At 48.5% G+C, this 27,838-nt stretch overlaps 2 protein-coding genes across 6 annotated transcripts; one reads left to right on the forward strand and one right to left on the reverse strand.

The window, feature by feature from the left end:
• Positions 1 to 50: 50 nt before the first annotated feature.
• LOC308335813 (uncharacterized protein) lies at positions 51 to 27,701 on the reverse strand. 5 transcript variants are annotated; one of them, XM_080793027.1, is made up of 24 exons: positions 27,503 to 27,701; positions 26,165 to 26,288; positions 25,582 to 25,785; positions 24,340 to 24,548; positions 23,710 to 23,854; positions 22,972 to 23,257; positions 21,740 to 22,001; positions 21,517 to 21,656; positions 21,064 to 21,192; positions 19,847 to 20,058; positions 19,126 to 19,251; positions 17,551 to 17,687; positions 13,340 to 13,468; positions 12,253 to 12,500; positions 11,420 to 11,606; positions 9,806 to 10,073; positions 8,634 to 8,767; positions 4,956 to 5,086; positions 3,990 to 4,138; positions 2,368 to 2,589; positions 1,916 to 2,004; positions 1,154 to 1,278; positions 877 to 996; positions 51 to 249 (listed from the first exon to the last, which is right to left on the reverse strand). In XM_080793027.1, coding segments are annotated over exons 1-24 (3,948 nt in total). In that variant the 5' UTR covers positions 27,673 to 27,701; the 3' UTR covers positions 51 to 247. The 5 variants fall into 5 exon arrangements, 4 of the variants coding, with proteins under 4 accessions (XP_080649153.1, XP_080649152.1, XP_080649154.1 ...); XM_080793026.1 differs by having other exon boundaries at positions 1,916 to 2,010; XM_080793028.1 differs by lacking the exon at positions 19,126 to 19,251 and having other exon boundaries at positions 1,916 to 2,010.
• LOC308335843 (tudor domain-containing protein 3-like) lies at positions 15,166 to 16,779 on the forward strand (the record flags this gene model as incomplete). Its single annotated transcript, XM_080793061.1, has 1 exon — positions 15,166 to 16,779. The coding sequence occupies one exon, from the start codon at positions 15,166 to 15,168 to the stop codon at positions 16,777 to 16,779; it is 1,614 nt and encodes a 537-aa protein (XP_080649187.1).
• Positions 27,702 to 27,838: the final 137 nt, after the last annotated feature.

Consider the following 27,838-nt stretch of genomic DNA (forward strand, 5'->3'; position numbering starts at 1 on the left):
CCCAATGCCCCACATGAAGCCCCCCCCACCCCCCCCAACGTTGGGAGAAGTCTCAGGAGTCCTCCTCATCCTCACTGCTGCTGGACTCCCCAAAGAAGTCCTCCTCCTCATGCTGCTCCTCTTCCTCCTCTTCTGGGACCACCGCGGTCGTCGTGGCAACGGGGTGGGAGGAGCTGAGGGTGACGGAGACGAGGACAGGGCTGTGGCTGAGTCCCACCAGCAGGCGGCATCCTCCTGCCCCCACCTCTCCTCCTAGGGCTGGGAGAGCGTTACAACATTTAAGTAAGTTGACCGTAAAATGTCATAGAAACAACTATCCAGTGGTGTGCTGTGGAGTAGAGGAGCTATATTTTAATGACGTCACGTGCATATGCACATGCATGCGTGCGCGTTTGCACATACCCGCTATAGCTCAGCTCAGTGCTATAGTTGAAATACTGTAGGCCTATTCAACATTATGGGATGGAAAACCTTTTTAAATGTAATTATAATATTATTTAGTCACATTGTTGATTATTTTTGATTAAAAACAAGCCTACAAGCCTAAAATAATCACACAAAAACAATCAGAACTTCAACAACGGTCAGGGATATAACCTTGCGAGTTTCTGGTACAGCTCTGGTTCTTGTGTTAAGCTATGCTAAGGATCCATTCCAAGAGATTACAGATTCTGTAATGTAGGGTGGCCCATGTAACTTGATTAACAACAAGGCTGAATACCCGTTTAGCGTTTGTACGGATTGGTGTGATGATTAAATTCATCTGGCTGAAGCTCAAGAAATGTTATGCAAAGTAGCGAGGGAGAGGGCTTTTGTTCTAGGTGTTGCGGCGGCGTCAATTATCTCAACTAATGGATTATGTAATAATTGTAACACACCTACCTCCTCTTCCTCCTCCTCCTCTTCCTCCCAGCACGGTCAGACGGTCTACATGAGCATCCAGAGACAACACAGACAACACAACGCTTCTGTCCAGGTCCCACAGACTGATGCCCCCTGGTGGAGGAGACGAAACATAACACTGTTACATGATCTGTCCACATGTCCCTTGGAGGGAAGATATGGATAGCTAAACACATTGACTGCCCAAATTCTATTTTAACCTTCTTTTATGCAAGAGACGAGTGGCCCCCTCAGTAACCGCCCTGCGTACCTGACAGCAGAATGGCTTTGGCTCCTCCCTCCATCAGGTAGAGTTTACTGGACACGTCTACCCTCAGGTCACCATAACCACAGATGCTCTTATGAGTTCTTCTGAATGGATCCCACACCTTCACTCTGACAGGGAGGAGGTTACAACAATAATGGATCCCACACCTTCACTCTGACAGGGAGGAGGTTACAACAATAATGGATCCCACACCTTCACTCTGACAGGGAGGAGGTCACAACAATAATGGATCCCACACCTTCACTCTGACAGGGAGGAGGTTACAACAATAATGGATCCCACACCTTCACTCTGACAGGGAGGAGGTTACAACAATAATGGATCCCACACCTTCACTCTGACAGGGAGGAGGTCACAACAATAATGGATCCCACACCTTCACTCTGACAGGGAGGAGGTTACAACAATAATGGATCCCACACCTTCACTCTGACAGGGAGGAGGTTACAACAATAATGGATCCCACACCTTCACTCTGACAGGGAGGAGGTCACAACAATAATGTTTTACTGGACACGTCTATCCTCAGTGTGGTACTTTTTCCCCCTCTTTCTAATTATTTGATCTGCCCAAAACATTGTGTTTATTGTCCTGATTTGTCAAAACAAGAGTTGCCTTTTCTGAGGCTTTAAATTTCTTTCAATAAATACACGTCTATGGGAAAAATGAATGGGGAATTCTCTTCCGGACCTCTCGTCGTTCTGAAAGGGGGGGGACTGCGACACTCTATAGCTGAAGTCTTACTTGTTAGTTCCCGTGACGGCAAAGGCCACCCTGGAGGCGTCATCCGTGATGGACACGCAGCACACCCCTGGCTCATTCTGCAGCCTCTTCTGAACCTTAGAGGAGTATAAGTATGTCGACGTTATTTTGGTCCATTTAAAAGAGCATGTACATTGTACAAGGAGCAAGTTTTCCAACGGCGATATTGCGCAAAGAACTGTCCTGATATGGAGTGTCGGTCATTGCGCTGCGACGTAACCTGAACCAATCAATAGTTCTCAACCAATAGTGTTTGGGGCTGCGAAACCTCGCTCAAATAGAGACTCTGCAAGCAAATCTAGGAGGGGTGGACAAAGTCGCTGCACACTCGACAGTCTCATTGAAAAACAAGTATTCAAATGAGATTTCATCGTTCGCTCGGTCGAATCTCTGGCAATGCTAAAGTTGTGTAATGAGTACAGCGTTGCACCCACCGTGCCAGTGCTCAGGTTCCACAGGGTGAGGTGGGGCGTGCGCCGGCCGTGGCTGTACCCCGCCAGCAGCAGGTGGGTGCCGGGGTGGCTGAGGGCGGCCGTGCGCAGACCCAGCAGCGACGCGCGGTCCTCCAGAGTGTGCAGCAGATGGTCCTGATGGGAGGAGCCCACCGCCATGCGAAACACGTTGAGGTGGTGAGAGAAGTAGGAGCACACAACCACCTGATGATGAAGAACACAATAGGAACAATAGTCTAAATGGTAAATAGTGCATTTATATACCTGTGGAATGCCCTCCCTAAGGCACTCAGAGATGGCCCCACCCTCCAAACTTTCAAAACCACCCTCAAGACCCACCTCTTCAATATTGCCTTCCCTAGCTAACCCTTTTCACTGTCTTTTAAATGTTCTTTAGCTTTTAGTGTTTTTTTTTCCTTTTTTTCTAATAAAGTTGTTTTTGTTTTGTTGTTACCTCTGTAAAGCCTGCATGTAAAGCGTCTTTGGGTACTCAGAAAAGTGCTATATAAGTTTGAGATATTATTATATTATATAGTGTTTATATCCAAGGCGCTTTATATAGATTGTGCATTACGTTCACACACACATTCATACACAGATGGGCGATAGCGGAGAAAACCATGCAAGGCTGAACCAACCTGCTCATCGATTAGGGGTTCTGACTCCAACTCTAACTAACTCACTCTGGGGGAGCCCGCATCGTACTGGAAAGTGGGAACCTTTCGGTTACCAAGCGGCCGCTCTACCTCCTGAGCCACTGCCGCCCCATATGGAAGGAGTCTATCACAAAATTAAACTATAGTTTATTACCAGTAAGACGCGCAAACGCGGGAAGCGAACGCAGCTGAGACCCTGCAGATCATGTCTGTCTGTCTGTCTGTGTGTCTGTCCCGCTGTTACTGTATATGTGGACCTGGCCCCTTTTGTGCCCATATATGGAGCTGAGTGGACCTGGCCCCTTTTGTGCCCATATATGGAGCTGAGTGATTGCTGATGCAACACACTCCATATTTGGATAGCGGGACAGACACACGGACAGACAGACACACAGACATGATCTGCTAGGTCTCATAGTAAGTGCTCACTGCATTCGCAACTAAACACTCGTTTTACTGAGTCGGAGCTGTACTTTGACGGCGCTTTCTTCGGTCTCTACTCTCTACACCACATCTTTTCACCAAAATAGTCGATCTACAAGCTCATACCTGTTGGTCCACTCAGAAGGTACTTGAAAAGCATACATACCTGTTGGTCTACACTCAGAAGGTACTTTAACTTTAATGTCTCTTTAGCTTTTAACCACTTTAACCAATATTTTATAAGCTACTTTAGCTGAAAAATCTTGAAAATGTGTGCAAATCTTTTAATATTATATTCTTTCACAGTGAACGTTTTCAACTCAAATATTTGCTTCTGGGGGGGTCCCTGGAACAACATATTTTCAGAAAAGGTCCACGGCCAAATCCAGATAATTCTGAGGGTCCTTGACATGTAAAGGTGTGAGTAGCAGTGCACCACTGATACGTTTTTCAGAAAACTGTCTTTGGAAGACATTTAGTAGAATCTGGTCTCAGGTCAGAAAATGGGTTTAACATCATACATACCTGTTGATCTCCACTCAGAAGGTACTGGTCAATGGCGTTGTGTTTCTCAGCCTCCAGCCTCCTCTGCTCCCCTCTCCCCCTCTCAGCGCTCCTCTCCGTCCTCCTACGCTTGGCCGAGGCCCTCTCCGTGCGCAGCTCCCACGACATCACTGTATTAACATCATGGAGAACAGGGACAGTGAGCTCCCACGACATCACTGTATTAAAACACATTTTGGGCAGGAACACCTTTTGGTGTTAGCATTATGTTATGCTTTAGCTATTGAAAAATAGCAGATCTACAAGCTCATAGCGCGCCACCAAGTGGCGCACTACAAGCTTGTATAGGTCTGCTATTTTTGAAAAACCGAAGAACCACTGTCAGGATGTAGAAGACATTTTTAGAATCTGATCTCAGGTCAGAATGGGTTAACATCATGGAGAACAGTGAGAAGATATCACTCTTAAAGGGACACTTCACCCTTTTTGCAAAAACATATATGTTAATGACGTTTAGGAGCTTTAGAACACTTTCCTGGGGGTCTTTATGTGTGTAATATGTGGTTTTAGATATTTTAGATTGTAGCAGTGAGCCTGTTGTCTCTGATGTCATGGACACTGGTCTCACTACCTTCCTGGACTACAATTCCAATAATTCTTTGGTGCACTGCTCCTCCTTGTGGATAGGGGGGAGAGCTCTTACTGAGAGAACATGTAGTCCAGGAAGGAAGTGAGCCCAGTGTCCATGACATCAGAGACAACAGGCTCACTGCTACAATCTAAAATATCTAAAACCACATATTGCACACATAAAGACCCTCAGGAAAGTGTTCTAATGCTCCTAAACGTCATTAACATATTATTTTTTTGCAAAAAGGGTGAAGTGTCCCTTTAACGTTGTGGAGAACAGACAGTGAGTGGGCTCCTCTGAGTCCTATAGGATGCCCCAGCAACGTGTGTACTGTGTACTGTAGGAAGCCAACTGACGTGTTTTGGGGGCGGGAGGAGGCGGTCCCTGCATCGGGACAGCACTGGCGGAATGCAGCGACTCAACGTGGGGGGCTCTGATCCGATCTCTGATGGAACCCGAGTCCAGATCCCACAGGATCAGGTGGTCCCTGGAACAACATAGCACACTGTGTGAGGCAGGAAAGGAACATACCTGTCCATTGTTCATTATTTACATGATGTGAAGATACCAGTAAGACACCCTGAGGGCGAGAAAGGGCGAGGTCGCATGCGCGCATCCGCCTGGGTGATGGCAGACTGCAGACCGCTGGGCGAGTGCTGACATTGGGGGTCAGATCAACATATGGACTGAATTCTGTACTGGCCATAAATAGAGCGTGCCTTGAGTGTGTAGGGTTTGATGAGGTCAGATCCAGTCTTCTCCATGGATCCAGATTTAGATGAGGTCAGTGTGGTGATATTCATATATGGAGATCGCCTATACTGTATGGCGGCGTAACATGTCGTGAGGCACCATGGAGATCTAAGGGTCTTAATTTCATGATGTCACATAATGTCACGAGGCGTGACCATAATATGGAGACATGATGTCTCTATCCTGTATGTTGACAGACGACATAATGACCACCATGGCATGCAGTGACATCACTAAATTGTCATCACAACATGTCATTTGTCCTCAAATTACATGGAAAGAAAACATTACCCAGTTCTGCAGCAGTTTAGATCTGAGTAGTCTGACTAAGTAGTCTGACTGAGCAGCTAAGGCTGCAAAGTACATTTCCAACAAAGCTAAACAATTTAAGTAATACAACGTCTTAGAAGATGTTGCTTGGGGGAAGAACGGCGGCATTCTGTCTTTTACTGCTGGCTGTGTTGGCTCAGGCGTGGTGTCTCAGTGGTACGGAAACGGGACTTGGCGCGGGTGGATCGACGCAGTCGAACGGTCAGATCGAGGGCTTGGTGACGGTTCCGGGAGCGAACGCACTGTCCAAGATCGAGGGCACGGAGACAGTTCCGAGAGCTAACGCACTCTCCAAGATCGAGGGAATAGCGACGGTTCCGGGAGCGGACACACTCTCCAAGATTGACGGCAGAGCGGCGACGGTTCCGGGAGCAGAGAACGCACTCTCCATGATCGAGGGCACGGCGGCGACGGTTCCGGGAGTGGACACACTCTCCATGATCGAGGCCATGGCGACGGTTCCGGTAGCAGAGAACGCACTCTCCAAGATCGAGGGCGCGGAAATGGTTCCGGGACCGGAGAAGGCACTCTTCAAGATCGAGGGAATGGCGACGGTTCCCGGAGCGAACCCGCGCGACTGGGTCTCCACGGCCAGGGTCCTGGCGGTGGGCGGACATGGACGACAGCATGTGGGCTTCCTGAGAACGGACGGCGGCTTCGCCGTGAACAACGTCCCCTGGGGGTCCTACGTGGTGGAGGTGACGGCGCCCGCGCACCGATTTGAGCCGATCCGCGTGGACATCGCGTCCACGGGGAAGACTAGGGCGCGCGCCGTCAACTACGTCATGCCCTACGAGGTGGTCCCGCGGCCATACCCGCTCCGGCTGCACTCCGCCGGCCCGCCCCGCTACTTCACGGAGAGGCAGGGGGCGTGGGGGTGGCTTGCGGAGCCGTCCGTCCTGGTCGCCGTCGTCCCGGCGCTGCTCGTCTTCCTGCTGACCAGGATGGGCAACGCCGACGACTCCGAGGTGGTCAACGGCGATGACCCCGAGGTGAGGAAGGAGTTGGAACAGTCCGTGAGTAGCGCGCTGAACCTGGAGGTGCCCCATGTCTCCACGTTCATGACCAACATGCTCTCTGGATCCACGGGTTCTTCTGGCAAACCAGATTCTATCTCTGGATCTAAGGACTCTTCTGGAAGGCCGGAGTCTTCCTCCGCCTCCAGCAGCTCCTCTGGTAAGCCAGCTGGCAGCCGTAACCGTAAAGGAAAGAAGCAAGATGCTAAACGGAGGAAGTAACCAAGTATAAAAATGAGGTCTGGGAATTTATAACGGATTAATTCATTAATTACCCTAAACCTAACCCAATCGCGCTTAGTTTTTGCACCATGGAACCTTTCTCACTGGACGAGTTTCAAAATAGAACAATAACATACAATAAATACATGTTAACAAAAATACAATAAATACATTTATAGGATATTCTAATATTTTTAATGCATATTGTTTAAATATTTGTCCCAGTGCATGCAGCGTTGCCTCCACAAATACAGTAATACATTTGAAATACTTTGAAACGTATAGTTCTGGCTCAGGGTGGACAGAAATTAGTCTAACGAGAGGATGTAACGTTACTGTGAGTGGTGTATTACCAGTAAGACGTGCAAACGCGGGAAGCGAACGCAGCTGAGACCTGGCCCCTTTTGTGCCCATATATGGAGCTGAGTGGACCTGGCCCCTTTTGTGCCCATATATGGAGCTGAGTGATTGCTGATGCAACACACTCCATATTTGGATAGCGGGACAGACAGACAGACACACAGACACACAGACAGACATGATCTTCTAGGTCTCATAGTAAGTGCTCATTGCGTTCGCAATAAAGTTACTGTAAGTGGAGTGCTATAGTTCTGTATTTGCGAAAGCAGTGAGCACTTACTATGAGACCTAGCAGATCATGTCTGTCTGTGTGTGTGTGTGTGTGTGTGTGTGTGTGTGTGTGTGTGTGTGTGTCTGTGTGTGTGTGTGTGTGTGTGTGTCCCACCTTTGTGCCCATATATGGAGCTGAGTGATTTGTTTGTGATTTATGCAACACACTCCATATTTGGACGTATAGCTGCTTTGGGGACTCCTTATATGGTTATGGCTAAGTTAAAAACTTAACTTAAAAATAACTTAACTTAAAAAAATAATAACTTAAAAAAAAATCTTAAAAAAAACCCAAATATGTACGAGCTGCGTTCGCTTCCCGCGTTTGCGCGTCTTACTGGTAGTAGTGGAATGTAACCAAATGTGTTTACTTACGTACTGTACTTAAGTACAGTTGAGGTATTTGTACTTATACTAAATCTTGGATCCAAATATTGTTTTAATAATCAGTCAGCGATTTATATTTTGGCTATAAATTGAAAATACCAGACCTACAAGCTTACAATGTGTGACACATTGTGAGATTGTAGATTTGCTATTTCAAAAGATTTGTATACATTTGCAAACTTGAAATGGGACATTCTGCATAATGCATACTTTTAACTTTTGGTACTTTTAGTACATTTAATACCAATACTTTTGTTCTGGGACAGTGGACGGTGTCTCACCTGGTGACTGTCTCTACTGGGGACGGACAGGGGACGGTGTCTCACCTGGTGTCTCTGTCTCAACTACTGGGGAGAGGGGACGGTGTCTCACCTGGTGTATGTCTCAACTCTCAACTACTGGGGACAGGGGACGGTGTCTCACCTGGTGTCTGTCTCAACTACTGGGTACAGGGGACGGTGTCTCACCTGGTGTCTGTCTCAACTACTGGGTACAGGGGACGGTGTCTCACCTGCGGTGTCTCTGTCTCAACTACTGGGGAGAGGGGACGGTGTCTCACCTGGTGTATGTCTCAACTCTCAACTACTGGGGAGAGGGGACTGTGTCTCACCTGGTGACTGTCTCTACTGGGGACAGGGGACGATGTCTCACCTGGTGTCTGTCTCAAACTACTGGGGACAGGTGACGGTGTCTCACCTGGTCTCTGACGGGCCCATGAGGACGCGGGCGTCCTCTACCAGCCTGTACTCGTGCTGGGGACAGGGGACGATGGACATGCCCGTCTGTCTCCTCACGTAGCTCTTCTTCACCAGGTCATACACCAGCAGCGTCTGCAGGGGGCAGTGGTGGGTTGGTGACGAGGAGTCAGAATAAAATAGAACAGCGCACATCCTCCGATCTTGGTCCCGAGCCAAACTGTTAAATTAACAGATATCATGAAGAAAAGAAAAGGCTCGCAACTCACTTTTGTAATGCTCCAAGTATTAATTTCACAAACACAGCAGGCAGGACATACAACATTTCGACTGGTATTGGGTCTTTTTCAAGTATACTTCATTTCATACTTGAAAGACCAATACCGGTCGAAACGCTGTCGTTTCTTCGGGTTGGTGACGAGTTACACGGGAAAGCGTCCGTGTCCATTCTTTTAATTTAGTGGTGGCTGTTCAAAAATAGCAGATGTACATAATGTAAATCGCTTATTTTTATCGCTCAGATTCTTTTCCTTCTTATTTGTTTTGTAGATTGTCTTTCATAATAACTAAATAATCTCTACAGGGTTTGTGTCCCAAATGGGCCACTGTAGTCAAAGACTACGGATGACATCACATGCAGTTGAAACCTCACACAAGCTTATACAGTACCGGTACATCTTTTTTGAGAACTACTAATTTAGAAGGCATTTGTAGAATCAGCCTCGGGTTTTACACCTGTGTGAAGTGAGGGCAGCTCTTATCGTGCATCATCATGACATAAAATAGACACTATGGGCTGTATTTTGCGTGTCTTAAGTACAGGGTTTTATTACCTAACCTAAGTAAACTAAAGACCTGGAGGCGTGATCAATGCCATTTGGCTATTCTGAGTGGCCAAAGAGCATTGATCACGCCTCCAGGTCTATAGTTTACTCAAGTTAGGTAATAAGACCTGGTACTTAAGACACGCAAAATACAGCCCTATATGTCTATTTGCTCAGACATCTCCATTCATTGTCAATGGGAATTTAATGTTTGTGTGAGAAAAAGGTTTAAGTTTGTGGACAGACACCGAAAGCCAAAAGTTTGTGGACAGACACCAAAAGCCAAAAGTTTGTGGACAGACACCAAAAGCTCCCCTCAAAAAAAGATTAGAAAGGAGCGTGTGAGTACCTGGAAGACGGATGAGGGTGTGTTGGCGCTGTGGGCGGAGCTTCTGTCAGTCAGGTCAGCGCTGTGGGCGGAGCTTCTGTCAGTCAGGTCGGCGCTGGGGGCGAGTCCTCTATCAGTCAGGATGTAGAGTTTAAGGCCGTGTGCCAGCGCTACGTCCGTGGCTCCGTAGAGGCCATGCTCCACGCGCACCGCACGCCCCCAGAACCTGCGCCGGGCCAGGTTCCACACCCGGACCGTTCCGCTGCGCAGGGAGTGGCAGATGGCATACCTGACCAGCAGGGGGAGACAGAGAGCCTGAGATGAACAAACAGTTCTTCTGCCTACACATAGGGCTCCATATTGCGCCACGCTTATTATCCCTTATCCCTAAACTAATTTGCCATTTTTTACTATTTTGAAAAACCTTTTTAAATAGTTCACCTAGCCGATCTATATCGAAACATTGTGAGCTTGTAGATCGGCTATTTGAAATATTTGTTTCAATAGTAAAAAATGGCAAATTAGTTTAGGGATAAGGGGTGGCACAAGATATAGCCCATAATGTCATGTCCTAGTATGAGCCAATAGGGGAAGTTAACCCATTAAGCCATTTTGGGCAGGAACCCCTTTTGGTGTTGTGGTGTATTTTCACACAACTTAACCAACATGTCGTATCTGACAAACAGACACACGGCACCTGTAACCATGGAACGAATGCTTGCAACCTGTAACTGATTGCTGACCAATAAATGGAAAGAAGGAAATGTGCCTGCTTGGATCTCCTATTCATTTCAACAGCAACTTCAACAAATGAATTAGGTAAATTAATCCACAGAGCCCTGTAAGAAAAGACACATCAGTGTTTCAAGCATTCTGTTATACTTTAAGCTATTTTTGAAAAATCGTAAAAATGCGGCACAAATCTTTGAATAGGTATATATTCTTTCAGAGCGAACTTTTATTTTTTTTCGACGTCAGGCCTAAGTGGGTTAATACCTGGAACTTAGCTTAGATTCATTTTAACCCCTCTTTTATATTTTAGCTGTTGAAAAATGGCAGATCTACAACTTCATAGCGTGACACAACTTTGTTGTAAATTTGCAATTTCTTTAAGTTGTGAAAATGTCTGCAAATATTTGACTATATTATTCTTCCTCAGCAAACCTTTAAAAAAAGAAAAATCATATCTTCCCGGGAACATTATTTGAGATGGGGGTCGACGGCCAAATACATAATAATTTTAGGGGTCCTTGACATGAAAATGTTTGAGAATCACTGACATAGGATTAGAATTTAGGATTTAACAGTTAGGATCAGAGTCTGATCTCGGGTCTTACAGGGTGAAGGGTACCAACGTCACGTGATTCTTTGTTTGATTATTTGTTTTGAAAACTGTGTCTCTCAAAGAATATGATTATTGGCAGAATCACAGAAAGTTTAGGATATTTGGCGGTCCCATTTTCATTTTTCCCACCACAGTGTAATTAACTGCACTACAGCTTATAAATAAAACCCAATTCAGGCCATGTATTGTGGCTCCCCTATGGGTGAAAGTGTGCAAGTGTGCATTGTGCACGTGCACACTTGGCACAAGCTGTAATCCGTCCATGCAGAGAGTGTGTCGTTGCTAAGTACCGTGGCATGGCGCCCATTTTGGTGACCTTTGTGCCCACGGGGATGACCTCTGCCGTGCCGTCGCTCATGGTCTTGTGGACGTTGAAGGTCAGGCTCTGGTCAGTGATCCTGGAGGACAGGTCCCAAAGGCGCAGGTACCTCTCTGACTCACACATCCCCACGCAGTAGCGCAGGTCAGAGCACACACCTGTTGAACGAATGAACGAATGAATGAACGAATGAATGAATTAATTAATGAATTAATAATTAATGAACGGGCGAATGGAGAAACGAATGCATGGACTGATGAATGAGTCAATGAAACCTTTATAGCACCTTTATCCACGGCGCTTTACATAGATAGTGCATTACATTCACCCATTCACACACCGTTGGCGGAGGAAACCATGCAAGGCACCAACCTGCACATCGGGAGCAATTAGGGGTTCAGACTAGTCTTGCTCAAGGACACTTTGACCCTAACTCTGCTGTAACCTTCCGGTTACCAAGCGACCACTCTACCCACTGAGCCACTGCCGGGTCCATGTGTTTGGTCTGACGTACTAACCGTCTTATAGACATACAGTCATGAGTCCGACACCCCGCCCAAAACCCAACCCTAAACCTAACCTCACGCTAAGGGCGGCTTAGTTTTAACCTGCCGCACATGCCAGGAGCCACGGTTGAGTTTTAGCCTGCCACGGGCTAGTTGTAACCGGCCACGCATGCAGGGGGGGGGGGGGCGACGACGTTGTCTGCATGCATGTCTAACCAACGTACGCACCCCGCCATGGCCGCCCCGTATGAATGAAGGAACAAACGAACGAGCCAGTGTTTTGACCAGTGTTTTCTACCTTGCGTGAGGATCCCAGGGAAGCGGGCGAGGTGCTTGTGGTCCTCCGTCTCCAGGTTCCAGGTGACCAGCTGGGTGAGGCGGGTGCGGGGGGAGGGGCAGAAGGCCACGGCGTGCGACCCATCGCTGGTGACGGACACCTGGGAGATGTAGTCCTGACTGCAGCCCAGGATGGAGCGCTGGTACTGCAGGGAGGAGGAGCCAAACAGCTCGATGTGGAGCATCTCGCTGTCGCTCTTGTACGGGTACCTGAAATCAGAAGCATCTTTTAGACCCTCCGGAGAAATACGGGCAAAAATCCTTGATTATGCAGATTAAAATTCTTGATTATGCAGCTTAAAATTATATTGGAAATGTATTTCCTGTAATTATTTCCTAGTGCCCTCGTCGTTCTGAAAGGGGGCAAGACCCTCTATTATGCGATCGCATGCACACATTTTTCCGGAGTGAAATGAAAAATGTTTTTCACACTTTGAGCTTTTTTGCATATTTTTACCTTTGAACTTCACTAGTAAGAGACCACACCTTCGCTCAAGATGAACAGTTTATTGAAACAGAATGAGATGAATGCGGAGTGGAGTGAGGAACCCAAGGTAGGACGGGACTCAGGGTGGAGGTGATAATGAAAGGCAGGTGAGTTTGATAAGGAGGGAGGAGTTGTTGATAATGAGGTTAAGGTCAAGCGGAAGGAGGTCTCTTCTCCCGAAACTGCGTTGTATAAATACAACTTCCTGAAAACGTGCTGCATGATGCGTCCCGAAGAATCTTAATGTCATTAAACACAGCTGATTTTGATTACAGAATTAACTACTCTGTTTTTAATCTCATTCAAGATGACATGTCCAGACAGTGTATTACTCATTTTAAACTTAATCACACGCTAAAATATAAGTAGCAAACGTATGGCTGAGCTGGCCGTTTGGGAGGAGCTAACATCCAAAAGCCTGAAGGGATGCGACACTCTGATCGGTTCAGAAACGTAGCCTACAGGCTTCCGTTTCACTGAAACCTCAAATAAAATGACCGAAAATGCCATTTCACTACGTCTTTAAGGTCACATGTCAGGTTTACAAGTATAAAACGGTCACCTGCAGAAGATCATCAGGTATTCTGCAGTCATCTCCACCGCCTGGATGGAGGCTGATGCATGCTGGGTATTCAACACACACAGCACAGTACCCGACCGCGCACCGAACACTGCTGCTTGACCTCCTGACCTGAGAGAGAGAGAGAGAGAGAGGGAGGAAGAGATATGTTAACATTTTATATTTTAATTTGATCAGCAGCATTAGGACAAACGAGTGTGACACGCAGCAAAAAAAGGTCGTCGGGATCGTGAGTCGAACCCGCGACACGCTGTCAGGTTAGCAGCCCAGGTGCCCCGCCATTTTGGTACTTTTACTCAAGTACATTTAGAATTCCGGCGTTGTCTTATTATTCTTACCCTCCCTGCTACCTCAAATGACCCCGTCTGTTGATTGGCCGATGCCCTCGCCACTCAACTGTCACACACACACACACACACACACACACACACACACACACACACATTTTTATCAGGTTCCACAATTAAGATTAATCACCTCGTGGAAAGAGCTCATTAATATGTTGTCAGCTGACTCTGTCAACCACATCCAGTGGTGGAAAGTAACTAAGTACATTTACTCAAGTAATGTACTTAAGCACAATTTTGAGGTATTTGTAAAGTATTTCCATGAATTACTTTTTCCCAAATAGTTTTACTTCTACTCCACTACATCTCGGGTCCAAATATTGTACTTACTTACTCCACTATATTTATTTGACAACTTACTAGATTTTTATTATATTATTACAAAACATGCATTAACCACTTCATCCCTATACATTTTGGCCATTTGAAAATTGCAGATGCACAAGCTCTCAATGTGTTCCGATGCGACACATTGTGAGCTTGTAGATCTGCTAATTTCAAAAGATGTTTTATACATTTGAAAACTTGAAATGGCACATTCTGCATAATGAGTACTATCTATTTTTAGTACTTTGAGTACCTTTACATTGCAGTATTGTAGTTTTTTCCACCACTTACAAGTTAATAGCACATCTCCTGTCAGGCTGTTAGACTGCGTGCCGAGTTACACCAACATCCGAGAAGAGGACGACGGATATGGCGTTTACTAATTCATACGGATCAATAATTCAGAGGTTGTCTCTTTAAAAACCCTGTTGTTGAAATCTGTCTAGGTGTTACTATGGCGGCCTGATTTGACACCTTGTTAACAAAGGGTACAGGTGGTATTATTTAAGGACGAGCCCTAGATGAGAGGTACAGTGACGCCTGGGACAGTCCAGCAGAGGTCCCGTTGTGGTGCAGAGGAACAATGCAAGCTCGACGTGTATTGTGAACCTGTAGGTCTGCCATTATCAGTTAGGGACTTGGGGGTGGGAGTGGATCAGGGGTAGAGTGGCCCCCAATATCTAAAACCACATATTACACGCATGAAGACCCCCAGGGAAGTATTCTAAATCTTCTAACATATTTTCTTTTGCAAAAAGGGTCCCTTTAAGGGTATTGATACCACACCATGACAAGATGGATCTTTGCTGCAAAAGTACTTGGTGGTTCAGCACAAATACCACATGGTTTTGACCAACCCACAAAGCCCATGATTTGGGTCAGCCAATGGATGTCTATGGAGATCTGTCTGACCGATGTCAGGCCTATGACATCATATCACATCAATGGCATCAGGAACCTCCATATATGGGCTTAAAAGCGACGCAGGCTGACAGACAGATAGTCATTCATAAAGTCGTTTCGTTTAAGAGTTACACCTGGCAAGTCCAGCATCAAGTCCAGAATGGTCATTGCAATAATAACATATTAAAAAACAAACCTATAGAAATATAGGCCTTTTTTTAGACAAAGATAATGAGCGACTTGATCTCATCTCTGACCAGAGACGGCTGGCACCTCAGCGACGAGGGGGCGGCGCAGCTGAGAGGCGAAGCCGCGGACAAGGCGTCCCACGGCGACGTCGTCCGCCTGGCGCTCGACCGCGACCTCCGGCCCATCGGCAGAGCGGCCCTGCCGCCGGACATAAACGGCGGACGCGTGGAGAAGCTGGAGGGACCACTCGTCCTCCAGGTCCAGAAGGTGAGGAACGTCTCGGCGCCCAAGGAGCACCCGGAGAGCCAGGCGGCTCCCAGGATGCTGCGGCTGCAGCTGACCGACGGCCACGTGGCATGCGCGGGCCTGGAGGTCAGACCCCTTCCGGGGCTCGGCCTGAACACGCCGCCCGGCACCAAGGTCAAGCTCCTGGGCACCGTCCCGGTCAGGAACGGCCTCTTGCTCCTGGATGAGTCCAACGTCTCCGTTCTGGGCGGAGCGGTGGAGAATCTGGTGGAGAAATGGGAGCTCCAGCGGAGCCTGGTCAAACAGCAGCGACAGCGTGGCGGGCGGAGGAACGCGGAGGACGGCGGACCTCCTCCCTTCGTGCCGTTCGGACAGAGATGCGCGCGGAGGGACGAGAGCATCGACGAGCTGGACGAGAGGAAGACGCTGAAGGCCGTCGGCACCTCCAAGGCTCCGGCCGTCGGCGACGACGACTTCGAGAAGCAGCGGGTAGCCGCCATCGCCGAGGTGGCCGAGAAGGCCAAAGAGGCGCCGCTGCGCAGCTTCGGCGGCGGAGCCAACGCGGGCGCCAACCTGACTAGCGGGTCGTCCTCCTCCTACCGCCGCAGCGGGGGACACGACTCGTTGAAGCCGCCGCCGTCGCGCTGGAGGGAGGAACGGGCGATGGAGAGCAGGAAGGCCGAAGGCAGCGGAAATTATGCTGAGGTGGTGGTGGATGAGCAGGCTCTGAGAGACGTGGTGGAGATGGGCTTCAGCAGTGAGGACGCTTGCCGGGCCTTAACGGAGAGCAACAACAGCATAGAGGCGGCTCTCGATATGCTGACTGGAGCTGCCGGCAACAGCAGACCCTCTCCCACCCTGCCCATAGAGTCCCGCAGACCCCCGCCCAGAGCAGCAAGAGGCAGAGGAGGAAGAGGAGGAAGAGGAGGAAGGTCCAGGTTTGAGGATGAGGAGGAGGTGGGAGTGGGAGGAAGGCCCTCTGGCGCAAACACTCTGTTTGAATTCATGGAGTCCAAGATGGGAGCGTTCTCCATCGACAAGGAGGAGAGCCAGCAGCCTCCGCCTCCTCAGACACTCCACCCCCAGCAGCCTCCGCCTCCTCAGAGACACCACCTCCAGGGCGGTAGGACGGGTTTCTCCAACCTCTCGTCACGCACCAAGTTCTACCGCGGCGACGACAATGGACAGCAAAGGAGCGACGGAGCGCCGCCGCGTTTCTTCCACAGAGACAGTGACTTTCCCAAACCAGGCCAGGAGGAGCCCAGTTCTACCTCTGCTGCGGCCTCTCGCACCTTTTCCGCACCTCCCCACACCTCCTATGCAGCCTCTCACACCTCCTCAGGCTCGGGCCAGCGCTGGAAGGGCCAGGAGAAGGAGAGGAGGTCACTAGGTGCCATTGGTGGAAAGTAACTAATACTAAGTACTGTCTGTACTAGCTCAAATACAAGTAGAGACCACTTTTACTGTACTTTTACTGTACATTTCAGAGGCAAATGGCGTCATGTTTTACTCCATCACAGTTATTTGACAGTTTTAGTTACAGGTTGTTTGTACTGTAGATTTAGCTTATTGATACAGTGGCTCGGGAGGTAGCGTGACCGAATGGGAACCGCAAGGTTCCCAGTTCGCTCCCTGTGGGCTCCCCCAGAGTTAGTGTCGAAGTGTCCTTGAGGAAGACACTGAACCCCTAATTGCTCCCGATGAGCAGGTTGAGCCTGCCATGGTTTCCTCTGCCATCGGTGTATGAGTGTGTGTGTGTGTGTGTGTGTGTGTGTGTGTGTGTGTGTGTGTGTGTGTGTGTGTGTGTGTGTGTGTGTGTGTGTGTGTGTGCGTGCGTGTGTGTGTGCGTGCGTGCATGCGTGCGTGTGTGCAAATGGGTCTGTGTGAACGGGTGAATGTAATGCACAATATTTATATATGTAAATTATAAATATATAAATGGAGCATTTACCATTACTATGTATTAATACAAAACATCCCTTAATCACTTACACTGGCAACCCACCCAAAAAGTATCACTCCCTCATGCATGCTTCATTGAGCGTGCAGGTTTGGGCACGACTGTTCTTTCCGAACCTGGCTACAGCAAGAAGTCTGACCGATGCGTTTCAGGGACAATGTGCACAGTCAGACTGTTCTGTGGAACCGTGGATATATAAGACGTGGTCTTTGAGATCTAACCTGTAGGCGAACAGGACGTAGTCTTTGACGCAGTTGTTGTGCGACAGCAGGACGGAGCGGTCTCGGTGGATGGCCTGTCCCTCCAGAGACACGCGGGCACAGGACAGCACAGAACACGAGTCACGCAGGTCCAACACCTATAGAGGACATTGAGACAGAACACGAGTCACACAGGTCCGACACCTATAGAGGACATTGAGACAGCACAGAACACAAGTCACACAGGTCCAACACCTATGATAATAATAATACATCATTCTCTGTGAAAGAACGTTTGCAATATTGAATTATTAGGTTTAGCCATTTGCTACGTACCTTGCTTTTGGAGGAAAATAAGTAGTATTTTGAAGTATGGTAATGATTACTTATGCCCGTTATGTCAGATTACATATTATTATATGTATACATAGGGGCATTACCTTTAGTCCACCCGACACTGAAACATGTCATCGTTATGTCACCATCGATAACCAATATACCCTGGCATTGGTACATATATTCATCACGTCATATGCTCATATGTCTATGTATATGTCTATATGTATGTATATGTCTTTTCTGAGTTGGTTAGTGGTATAATGTGGTTACTCGGGTGGTTTGATGCCTATGTCCCTTTAATCCACCCGACACTGAAACATCATCAATATGTCACCATCGTAAACCAATTATGCTAAGGGACATACGCATCGTAGCACCTGACTGATAACATTACTTGCACGCTCTGCTTGTTCAAGTAATAACTAGAACTCAATCGGCCTTCTGCCAGTCTCGCTCTAGCGCAGGGCTACTCAACTTAAGATGGCTCAGTGGCCACTCCAGAAGTGGGCCGCAAGCCCAAATAATGTTGGTCCTATATTGGATTTTTTGTCAGTGACTTTCTAACACATTATGAGTAGTCTAAACATTGAGGAAACACACATAAAGCAGCCTACATTTCCATATATAAGGCCAAACCTCATTGAAGAATAATATTGTCATGACATCGAATGATTAATGATGAAATGAAGTTACAAAATGACAGATTACTGTTGCAAATAACATCAGCCAATACTGAAATAAAACCATATCACAGTCTTATGGACTGGTACAGGCATACCTATAGCTACCTAAAATACAGTTTTGGGCTTCGGGCTCTCTGGATATATTAAGGCTCTCTGAACATAAATAAAAGATGTGTGAAACGCGAAGGCGATTCCGCACACGCATTACGCATTATCCATATACAGTATATAGCAACATAAAGAAGAAACAAACAAACAAAATTTATGATTTTGAGTATATAATAGGGTTGAAGTTGCTAAATTGATTGATTGATTGATTGATTGATTGATTGATTGATTGATTGATTGATTGATTGATTGAATACCGCATTCAAACAGGACTAGGAGAGGTTTTTTAACATTCTTTGTTAATATATTGCTGGCCGTTGTTGTCGGGCAGGAAATTACCACCCTACTCGATCATGCTATAGTGTCACAGGAAAAATGGGGCAGTGATATTAGTCTGGCCATGCCAGGCTACAAAAGTATCAGATCTACAAGCTGGAAACGCGGTGCCAAAGAGACATGTCTCGACCTTGACTTGATGGCTCCCGTCATAGAAGGCCACTAGCAGCTGACCCTCACAGGCCGTGGTCACTATGGGGGTGTCCACGGAGCCACTGTCTGAGTAGATGACATGTCCAGACCCCACCTCTCTGACCTGGAGAACAAACACACAACACAGAGTGAAAAATTGCCTTGTCTTCCCAAGCTTTTAGGTCAATGTGGCACTTCTTTCGGTTTGTTTTAATGTTGTCCTTATACCTCATCTTTTCACCTCCCGGGGCCCGTTTCCCTTTAACAAGCTGGGAGTACAGGACTTGTTTTGGGAGGCGAGAGTCAGGCATGTAGACAACATGGCCAGCAAAAAAAATGGAATGTCATTCTAATGCGTTTTTTCCATTACTTCTTTTCCAGGTCAGATGCCAGCTGAGCGGCGACCGCTCATCATCACCTGCAGTCTGGCTCCTATTCAGACCACCATTCAAATTCATTCAACCTCAATGAGAGTCAGCTGACCTGCAGTCTGGCTCCCATGCAGACCACCATTCATTCAACATCAATGAGAGTCAGCTGACCTGCAGTCTGGCTCCCATGCAGACCACCATTCATTCAACATCAATGAGAGCCAGCTGACCTGCAGTCTGGCTCCCATGCAGACCACCATTCATTCAACATCAATGAGAGTCAGCTGACCTGCAGTCTGGCTCCCATGCAGACCACCATTCATTCAACATCAATGAGAGTCAGCTGACCTGCAGTCTGGCTCCCATGCAGATCACCAGCACAGTGCCGTCCAGTCCCAGGGTGAGGGCGTCTGCCACCACGCCCTCGGCCCCGCCCAGCGTCCTGACCACACGCCTCCGCTCCACGTCCCACAGCCTCAGGGACCCGTCCGCCTCCCCGCTGACCACCAGGGACCCCCGCTGCTGTCCCCCTCCCAGCGCCGTCAGTGAGGACCAGTGACCTGAGGGGGAAGATGTGACAGTGACACTGAAGAATAACCACGTGAAAGAACAACACAGTCACTCCCCTGCGGCCCCACCTCTAGGGGCCGCGCAGTCTGCATTCAAAGATTTTGCGAGAAGCTTTGCCATTGGTCCAAACCTTTTTCGCCGGAAAATGACATGGATTCATGCATTGTTCCTCATGTTTGAAGGCAGACTGCGGCCACTAGATGTGTCGCAGAGACTACATTTTTTTGGGAGCGTGTAACTCATTGCTGGCTGTCTGAAAAAGAAAAAGAAAGTCATAAAAAATTGCATATTATTATTACTTATAGCTACTTTAACTCGAACAGTGTTAAAGTCTGCTGAAGTCTGCAGAAGTGGACTTCACAATGCTCGGTGGCGCCCCTAATGTCTTTAGACTGTGTGGCGTTAGCATGCTATAACGGAAGCCATTGTTCTTGCGATAATACCAGTAATAATAATAACAATAAGGGTAATAATAAAATCTGAACTATTCCTTTAAAAGATAACCTGCTTTCACTGCCGAATACGTGATATCACATATTTCAAATTAGTCCCGTTGTCGGCCAAATACGCGATATCACGTATTTGATCGCTTTATATCAATATGAAACGGCCACGCTGAAAAACTACTTTTAGTCTTGTCCCGGTTGCTCGGAAATGCCTTCATCACCCCCAGCACCAGGATGCGTGCGCACGCACCCCATAGGGTACCATTAAAAGTAGGATCTTCTTTGACTGTGATCTCGCCTTGTACTCGCTGGCACCCGCCGCTCTAGACCAGAAACCACACAGGCTGGGCCAGTGTTTGTCGGACTGTAAACAAGGAAGTAATGGGTGCGCGGGAAGAGCTGAGAAAGGTGTTGCCTGGCAATGGCCGTTTCCCCAAAAATGGATTTTAGCGATCCAGGCACCCCACGGCTTTATTTGACAAGACATGTGTGGACGTCCTGGCCATCAGAAGTGTTAAGTACAGTACTGAACTAAATGTACTTCGTTACCGGCCAGCAGTGTGTGCGTCAGTCCTCCAGGGGGCAGCAGACAGGTGGAGGACGGCACCAGGACGGGCAGGGAGGACAGAGGACACTGAGCCAGCAGGGCGTGGAGGTAGGAGAACTTCAGAGGGTCTCCTGGAGCCACGCAGGAGGACAACAGTGTCATTATATATGGAGGTACATTTCACCGTCTTACTTTTTGGACCCCAGGGCGTTTAAAAGGAACCAGGGAGCCATTTGTGGCCTTTATTTGTTTTTGCACTGGCTTGCAGTGCACCAGGCCATTCTTTACATTACAGTACAGTAGAGGGACCCCCTGGGGACGCCCACATGGTAACTGTCATTTCTCAACCATTTCGGACGTGGGGCGGCTCCCGGTACCCTGGGCGCGTTCCTGTGGATCAAATGCCCCTTTAAAGTGTACAGGTGAAATTGTGGCGCGGGTGCGTTTCTTGTTACCTGGGGCTACGGGACGGTCCTCAGACACCAACTGCCCCAGACGACCCATGATCTGACCGGCCAGCTGGCACGGGTCCTGCTCCAGAACGGCTCTGGACATCTGGAGAGCTCCACTCAGCATGGACACATCCAACACCTCCCTGGGGCGAGAGAACCTCACATCAACAACATGTCTACATCAGTTGTTCCCAAACCATGCCAGAGACCCCCCACTGTAGTTTACCTGTCGGGCAGCACGGCTCCTCTCAGGTCCTCCTCTACGTCATGGACAGACAGAGCCCAGGTCTTGTGCAGCAGGAACTCGTAGTTGAAGACACACTCGTAGAACAATGGGAGGATCTGTCCGGAGTGGACCAGGTGGTAGGGCAGGCCGTGGAGCTTCCTCAGGTTGAACACTCGGAGACTCCTGCGCTCGCCACCCCCATCCTTCTCCTCCTCCTCCTCCTCATTGCCCAGGGTCCACGCCAGAGGCTGGAATATGCAACCTGTGGCGACAAATGTGTCAATACTAATTATGTACACGATTATGTTTACATTAAGCCTTTCATACGTCTGGAAAACGTGTTTGTGGTCTAAATCAACATAGCCCAAGATAGCACCAGGGAATTATTTTGTCATCATCAGTTTAAACAGTAGAATACAAATATATAATAGTAATAATAATAATCTGTACATTGAAACTATAGGCCTACAGCCCTACACCATATACAGTAGGTAGTAGTATGCCAGGTCAACTGTCTCTACACAACATGTTATCTAAATAACATTTTGGCTATAAGCCTGCAATTGGGTGGTCAAGGCTATAGGTCAAGTGGGGGACAGAGTGCAGGCATTCCGACACACTGCCATTCCAACCAATCTGTGAGAGTGGGGGTGTCGCGACGTAGGCCTACTCGCAGTGAATGGTGCCTGATTCCAACTACGTGGCTTCCGCGTGCGGTTAGGGGTTGTCATTATATAGAGTTTTCCGATCACGGCGGATGATTGGGAGTGAGTCTGCAGATCTTCTAATTGATCTGCTTATAATAAAGTAGTGTTGTAGTCGAGTCCACCTAAAGTGAGTCCAAGTCAAGACCAAGTCTGAAATGGGACGAGACCGAGTCGAGACCGACACCAGATTATAATTTTTTTAAATCACATTTGATACACATTTGGTACAGAAAACACTGAGAGCAAGCTGGTCCTGCTGTCTATAAGCACCAGACAGCTCTCTGACTGACAATGCTAATGTGAATGAAATATGGGTAGAATACAATGATTTCATTGCATTGTAGTGACTCGTGTGGACTTGGTGGGGAAGGAGTACCGACTCCCTTATTTGTTCAGAGACTAAGTCAAGACAGAGTCAAATTATGCGCGAGACCGAGACGAGACTGCACACAACACTATAATAAAATGTTAATTTAATTCACTCTGTGTGGAGGATAACAATCGTGTTCCGACCGTAACACACACCTCCGTGAAGGGACTTGTCTCGGTAGTAGTCGGCGTAGTCGGCGTGCACGGCCATGCGTGCATGCCGGCTCTTCAGGTAGCGACGGGCGCAGACGTGGCCCAGTGCGGCGTGGCTCCAGCGGTGCACCCACGTCCCGTTGCTCTCCACCTCGCTGAGGTGAGGACCCAGGGCCCGTCGCAGAGCGGCCCAGCACACGTAGGGCACCCTGGGGGGAGCGCTGTGGGACGAGGAGGAGGAGGCCTCCCGGAGCAGCTTCTCGTCTTTGGACAGGAGCGCCAGCAACTCCTGGTGGACGCGGAAGGGTCACGTTACACCAGTGCTTCCCAAACAAGTGGGTCAGGAACATAGTCGAGAAGGAATAATAGAGAGGGCACAGCACAGAAAATGACACATTCACTTGTATGGAGTTGCTCATGCTGCATGCACCACATACGGTGCTGTGTCATTAGTCTGACGGCTCATTATTCCAGCGGTTGGTCCGACTAGCGCATTACTAACCCTAACCACACGCAACGCCTCGCAGTATGTGTCGGAGTTATGGGCAGTGCACCCGCATGCTCCCTTTTCACCGATTGGAAAAGTGTGACGCGTGGGGCCTATTTGGGTCCTATGCAACGCGTTTTGCATCGTCTCGCATGCACAGTATAGTGTCACCTCCGTGTGCAAACCTGTGCGCAAGCTCGTGAGTCGAACCCATTCGTCGAAACGTTCCACGCGACAGAGACAACACCACCCACCTCTTCAGTGACGCCTCCGCGAGACAGAGATATGAGCGTGGCGGCCCGTCTCAGCAGGTGACGTCCGTGTTCCCTCTCCAGACGAGCCAGCATGCCCAGGTAGAGACCCTCCATGCTGGCCGGGAGATCCAGGGGGTCCTGGGGACTGAAGAAAACGCTTTATAGATTAGCATTTTCCCAATCTTTTTCTTTTGTTGTATTTCTTGTTCTTTTTTTTTTCAAAGTTTAGTTTTAAAGGACCACTTCACCACTTTACAACCTATCTTATCTTCATATAATTGGTCCTCACTAATGTTCATGATAAAATACCCCTCCCCCAAAATCGATCCGTGTCTCACAGGAGGGCTGTGGGAGGTTCAGAAACCCGTCCACCAGTGACAGAAAGAAGAAGAAAACTATCATAATTACATTAAAGGACCACTTCACCACTTTTCAACCTATCTTCATATATTTGGTCCTCACTAATGTTCATGATAAAATACCACCATTTTTGAGGGCTCCTATGCCCAGCTTTGGGTGTCTGTGTGTACCACATAGTGATAGGCATACGTACAACATATGCCTATAATGATGCATACAGTATGAAGATAGGTTGTAAAGTGGTGAAATGGTCATTTGAACTCCATTAACCCTGGAGTGAAGGAGGTCCAGCGCTGGCTCTCCCACAGAGCAGCCTCCAGGTACAGAGGGGAGGGGCACGACACACAGGCCGCCTGCATCGCCTCACGCTGGTGTGGCTGGAGACGGCGCTGTGACGCCTGCAGTCTGGCCGCCAGCGCTGCGCTGATGTCATCCTCACTGAGCGGAGGCAGGGACAGCACCGTAGGATGACATGTACTCTGAGGGAGGGAGAGAGAGAGAGTGGCCACAACTCACATCAAAAATCACAATTTTCAAGACGTTTGGCCATTATCTCTGGAACAGAATGATCTCAGTTCAAAGCTTGTTGGATGCGTGACTCCAAAGCATACTTTTCAGGGTTTGGGGTCTAAAACTAGGCGTGGCCAATGTAGACCGGGCCAATGGGGCCGGGTATTCATTTTCAGGCCCGTTGAGCACTCTACCTGTAGTAGGTTAGAATTAGGGTTAGGTTTAGTAACAGGGGTTACTAAACGTCAAACGTGACGTCGGACAATGGCTGACAAACAACAACGCCAATGTGTAGGAAATGTCCATTTCTGGCTCCATTGCATGGTGTTGATAAGGGCTGATGACAGAGATTAAATCATCTGATAACATCCAAAACCGCTACCTGTAGGTAGCGTGGCAGCACAGGGGGAGTCGGTGGTTGCAGACTGACCTGTAGCGTGGCAGCACAGGGGGAGTCGGTGGTTGCAGACTGACCTGTAGCGTGGCAGCACAGGGGGAGTCGGTGGTTGCAGACTGACCTGTAGCGTGGCAGCACAGGGGGAGTCGGTGGTTGCAGACTGACCTGTAGCATGGCAGCACAGGGGGAGTCGGTGGTTGCAGACTGACCTGTAGCGTGGCAGCACAGGGGGAGTCGGTGGTTGCAGACTGACCTGTAGCGTGGCAGCACAGGGGGAGTCGGTGGTTGCAGACTGACCTGTAGCGTGGCAGCACAGGGGGAGTCGGTGGTTGCAGACTGACCTGTAGCGTGGCAGCACAGGGGGAGTCGGTGGTTGCAGACTGACCTGTAGCGTGGCAGCACAGGGGGAGTCGGTGGTTGCAGACTGACCTGTAGCGTGGCAGCACAGGGGGAGTCGGTGGTTGCAGACTGACCTGTAGAGTGGCAGCACAGGGGGAGTCGGTGGTTGCAGACTGACCTGTAGCGTGGCAGCACAGGGGGAGTCGGTGGTTGCAGACTGACCTGTAGCGTGGCAGCACAGGGGGAGTCGGTGGTTGCAGACTGACCTGTAGCGTGGCAGCACAGGGGGAGTCGGTGGTTGCAGACAGCAGCATGTAGACGTGCGGTGGCAGCGGGACAGACAGCCAGGACAGGTCGGCTCCGTGCTCCTCAGACAGACCGTCCAGACCGTCCAGCACCAGCACCAGGGGGCGCCCGGCGTCCACCTGCTCCAGCAGAGACTGGAACTCGTTGACCAGCTGAGGGAGGCCCTGGGAGGAGGAGGGGAAACATGTACGTACGTGTTAGGTTTCGTCGACCAAAACTATGACGAAGTTGTCCGTAGACCAATGTTTTTCACGGACGAAAACTAAATCTAAACTAATCTACGAAGACTAACACCAAGACTAAATGTACTGACAATGTACAGAGCCTTTTGTGGTGGGTCAGACCGACTCGAGGCCGGGCACTGCGCTCCCTGCGGGGGTGTGGAACGCGTGTGTCGAATTTGAGTTCTCGGGTTACGTGCATTACACACGTGCACGCAGACATTTATATATATATATATGTGTTGTTCTTGCTTACTGTAATTCGCTCTGAATTAAGAACGTCTGCTAAATGCCGTACATTGTAAATTGAAAGCGCACATACCTCAGAGAGGTGTGCGTGGGGGAGGTAGGTCTCTGCCAGCTGGACACACACACTCTGAAGAACCAGGCGGACGTTGCTGCTCTCTGCCGTGAGACCCACGAAACACACCACCACCTTCACACTCCTAGAACACACACACACACACACACACACACACACACACACACACACACACACACACCATGAGATACACAATACGATGTGTTACTTTTAACTACAACTATACAACGTACAAATGTAACCGAATGGACCCGTATTATGGCCCATCGCTAATAGCTAGAGGTCTACAAGCCTGATGGGTCCCAGCCCGACCCGTTAAGGGCTGCAGGGCTCCGGCCATTTGTTTCTATTAACGGGTCATCACACAGGCCCCTTTTCCACCGGTTGGTTCCCAATGGGAACCGGTTCAGTTCTTTTTGTCCATGAGCCAGAGCTCCAAAATTGGAACCTAAATTATGAATTGAGTGGGCAAAACTATACCTATATTAGATTGTTATCACCATGAAACTTCCCTGGTTGATTACTTACACAAAGACAATGATTTTCTTTTATATGCAAATGAGGCATTATGTAGGAAAATATGCAAAATACAGTAATCGAAAATATGAAAAAGCTACTACTGTGGAAGTGTTATCATGTATTCATTTACTTGTATTGATCCTACAAACAATTTAATATAGGTCTAGTTTCCCCACCAATTTTGGAGCTCTGGCTCATGGACTAAGAACCAAAAAGAACTGAACCGGTTCCCATTGGGAACCAACCGGTGGAAAGGGGGTCACAGTGGTATGCACCAGTGAACTGAACCTCTCTCCTTTCATTGACAATAAAAGGAGAGAGAGGTTCAATGATTCTACGTCGCGTTATAGTCTTGTCTCTGAAGCCTGACGAGTTGGGAGTACCTCTCAGTTCAAAGAAAGGAAAGAATGGTAGATAATAAAACTTCAATTGCTTATTTGCCATGCTCGATCAAGTAACAATGGCTTTGTCGTTTACACTTGCTTCTCTGCGATAGTCACTATAGTAACATCATTTTGTGAGCATTATCGTGGGTGGCGTTCATTTTATCTTGCTGCTGGATCACGCAAATTAGACGTGGAAAAATAGGGACGCCATAATTATTATGGTTAATATTGCATCAGGCCTTTCTGACGCCATCAGACAATTCAAGTACTAAAATATCTAAAAACATTATAAACGTCAGGAAAGTGTTTTATATATATATATATATATATTTTATCCGACGATTTTGTAACCCATTTTTCATCCCTGTGTCAGGAAAGTGTTTCTCGTGTCCTAAACATAATTTTGTTGTGGCCATTTAGAGCACCATCTCACCCCGCCAGCCAGCGCGGTGCCAGCTGGGCCACTCTGGCCAGCGCGGTGCTCTTTCCCCAGCCTGGAGGTCCCAGAAGCAGCGTGGGTCTGTTCCCCCCACAGTCCTCCATGGTGGGTCTGTTCCCCCCACAGTCCTCCATGGTGGGTCCGTTCCCCCCAGAGTCCTCCATGGTGGGTCTGTTCCCCCCACAGTCCTCCATGGTGGGTCTGTTCCCCCCAGAGTCCTCCATGGTGGGTCCGTTCCCCCCAGAGTCCTCCATGGTGGGTCTGTTCCCCCCACAGTCCTCCATGGTGGGTCTGTTCCCCCCAGAGTCCTCCATGGTGGGTCTGTTCCCC

The sequence above is a fragment of the Protomyctophum bolini genome, assembly GCF_963924005.1.
Source record: "Protomyctophum bolini genome assembly, chromosome: 20".
Taxonomy (NCBI): domain Eukaryota; kingdom Metazoa; phylum Chordata; class Actinopteri; order Myctophiformes; family Myctophidae; genus Protomyctophum; species Protomyctophum bolini.

Bases quoted from the DNA above. Each gene is read 5' to 3' on its own strand.
- LOC308335813 (XM_080793026.1), bottom strand. From the start codon at position 27,672: ATGGAGGACTCTGGGGGGAACGGACCCACCATGGAGGACTGTGGGGGG. The intron at 21,193-21,516 runs GTAACAAGAAAC...GCGTGGCTCCAG, and splicing joins GGACCGTCCCGTAGCCCCAG to GAGACCCTCTGAAGTTCTCC. The intron at 2,590-3,989 runs GTATGTATGATG...CTTCATCATCAG, and splicing joins TTCTGAGTGGAGATCAACAG to GTGGTTGTGTGCTCCTACTT.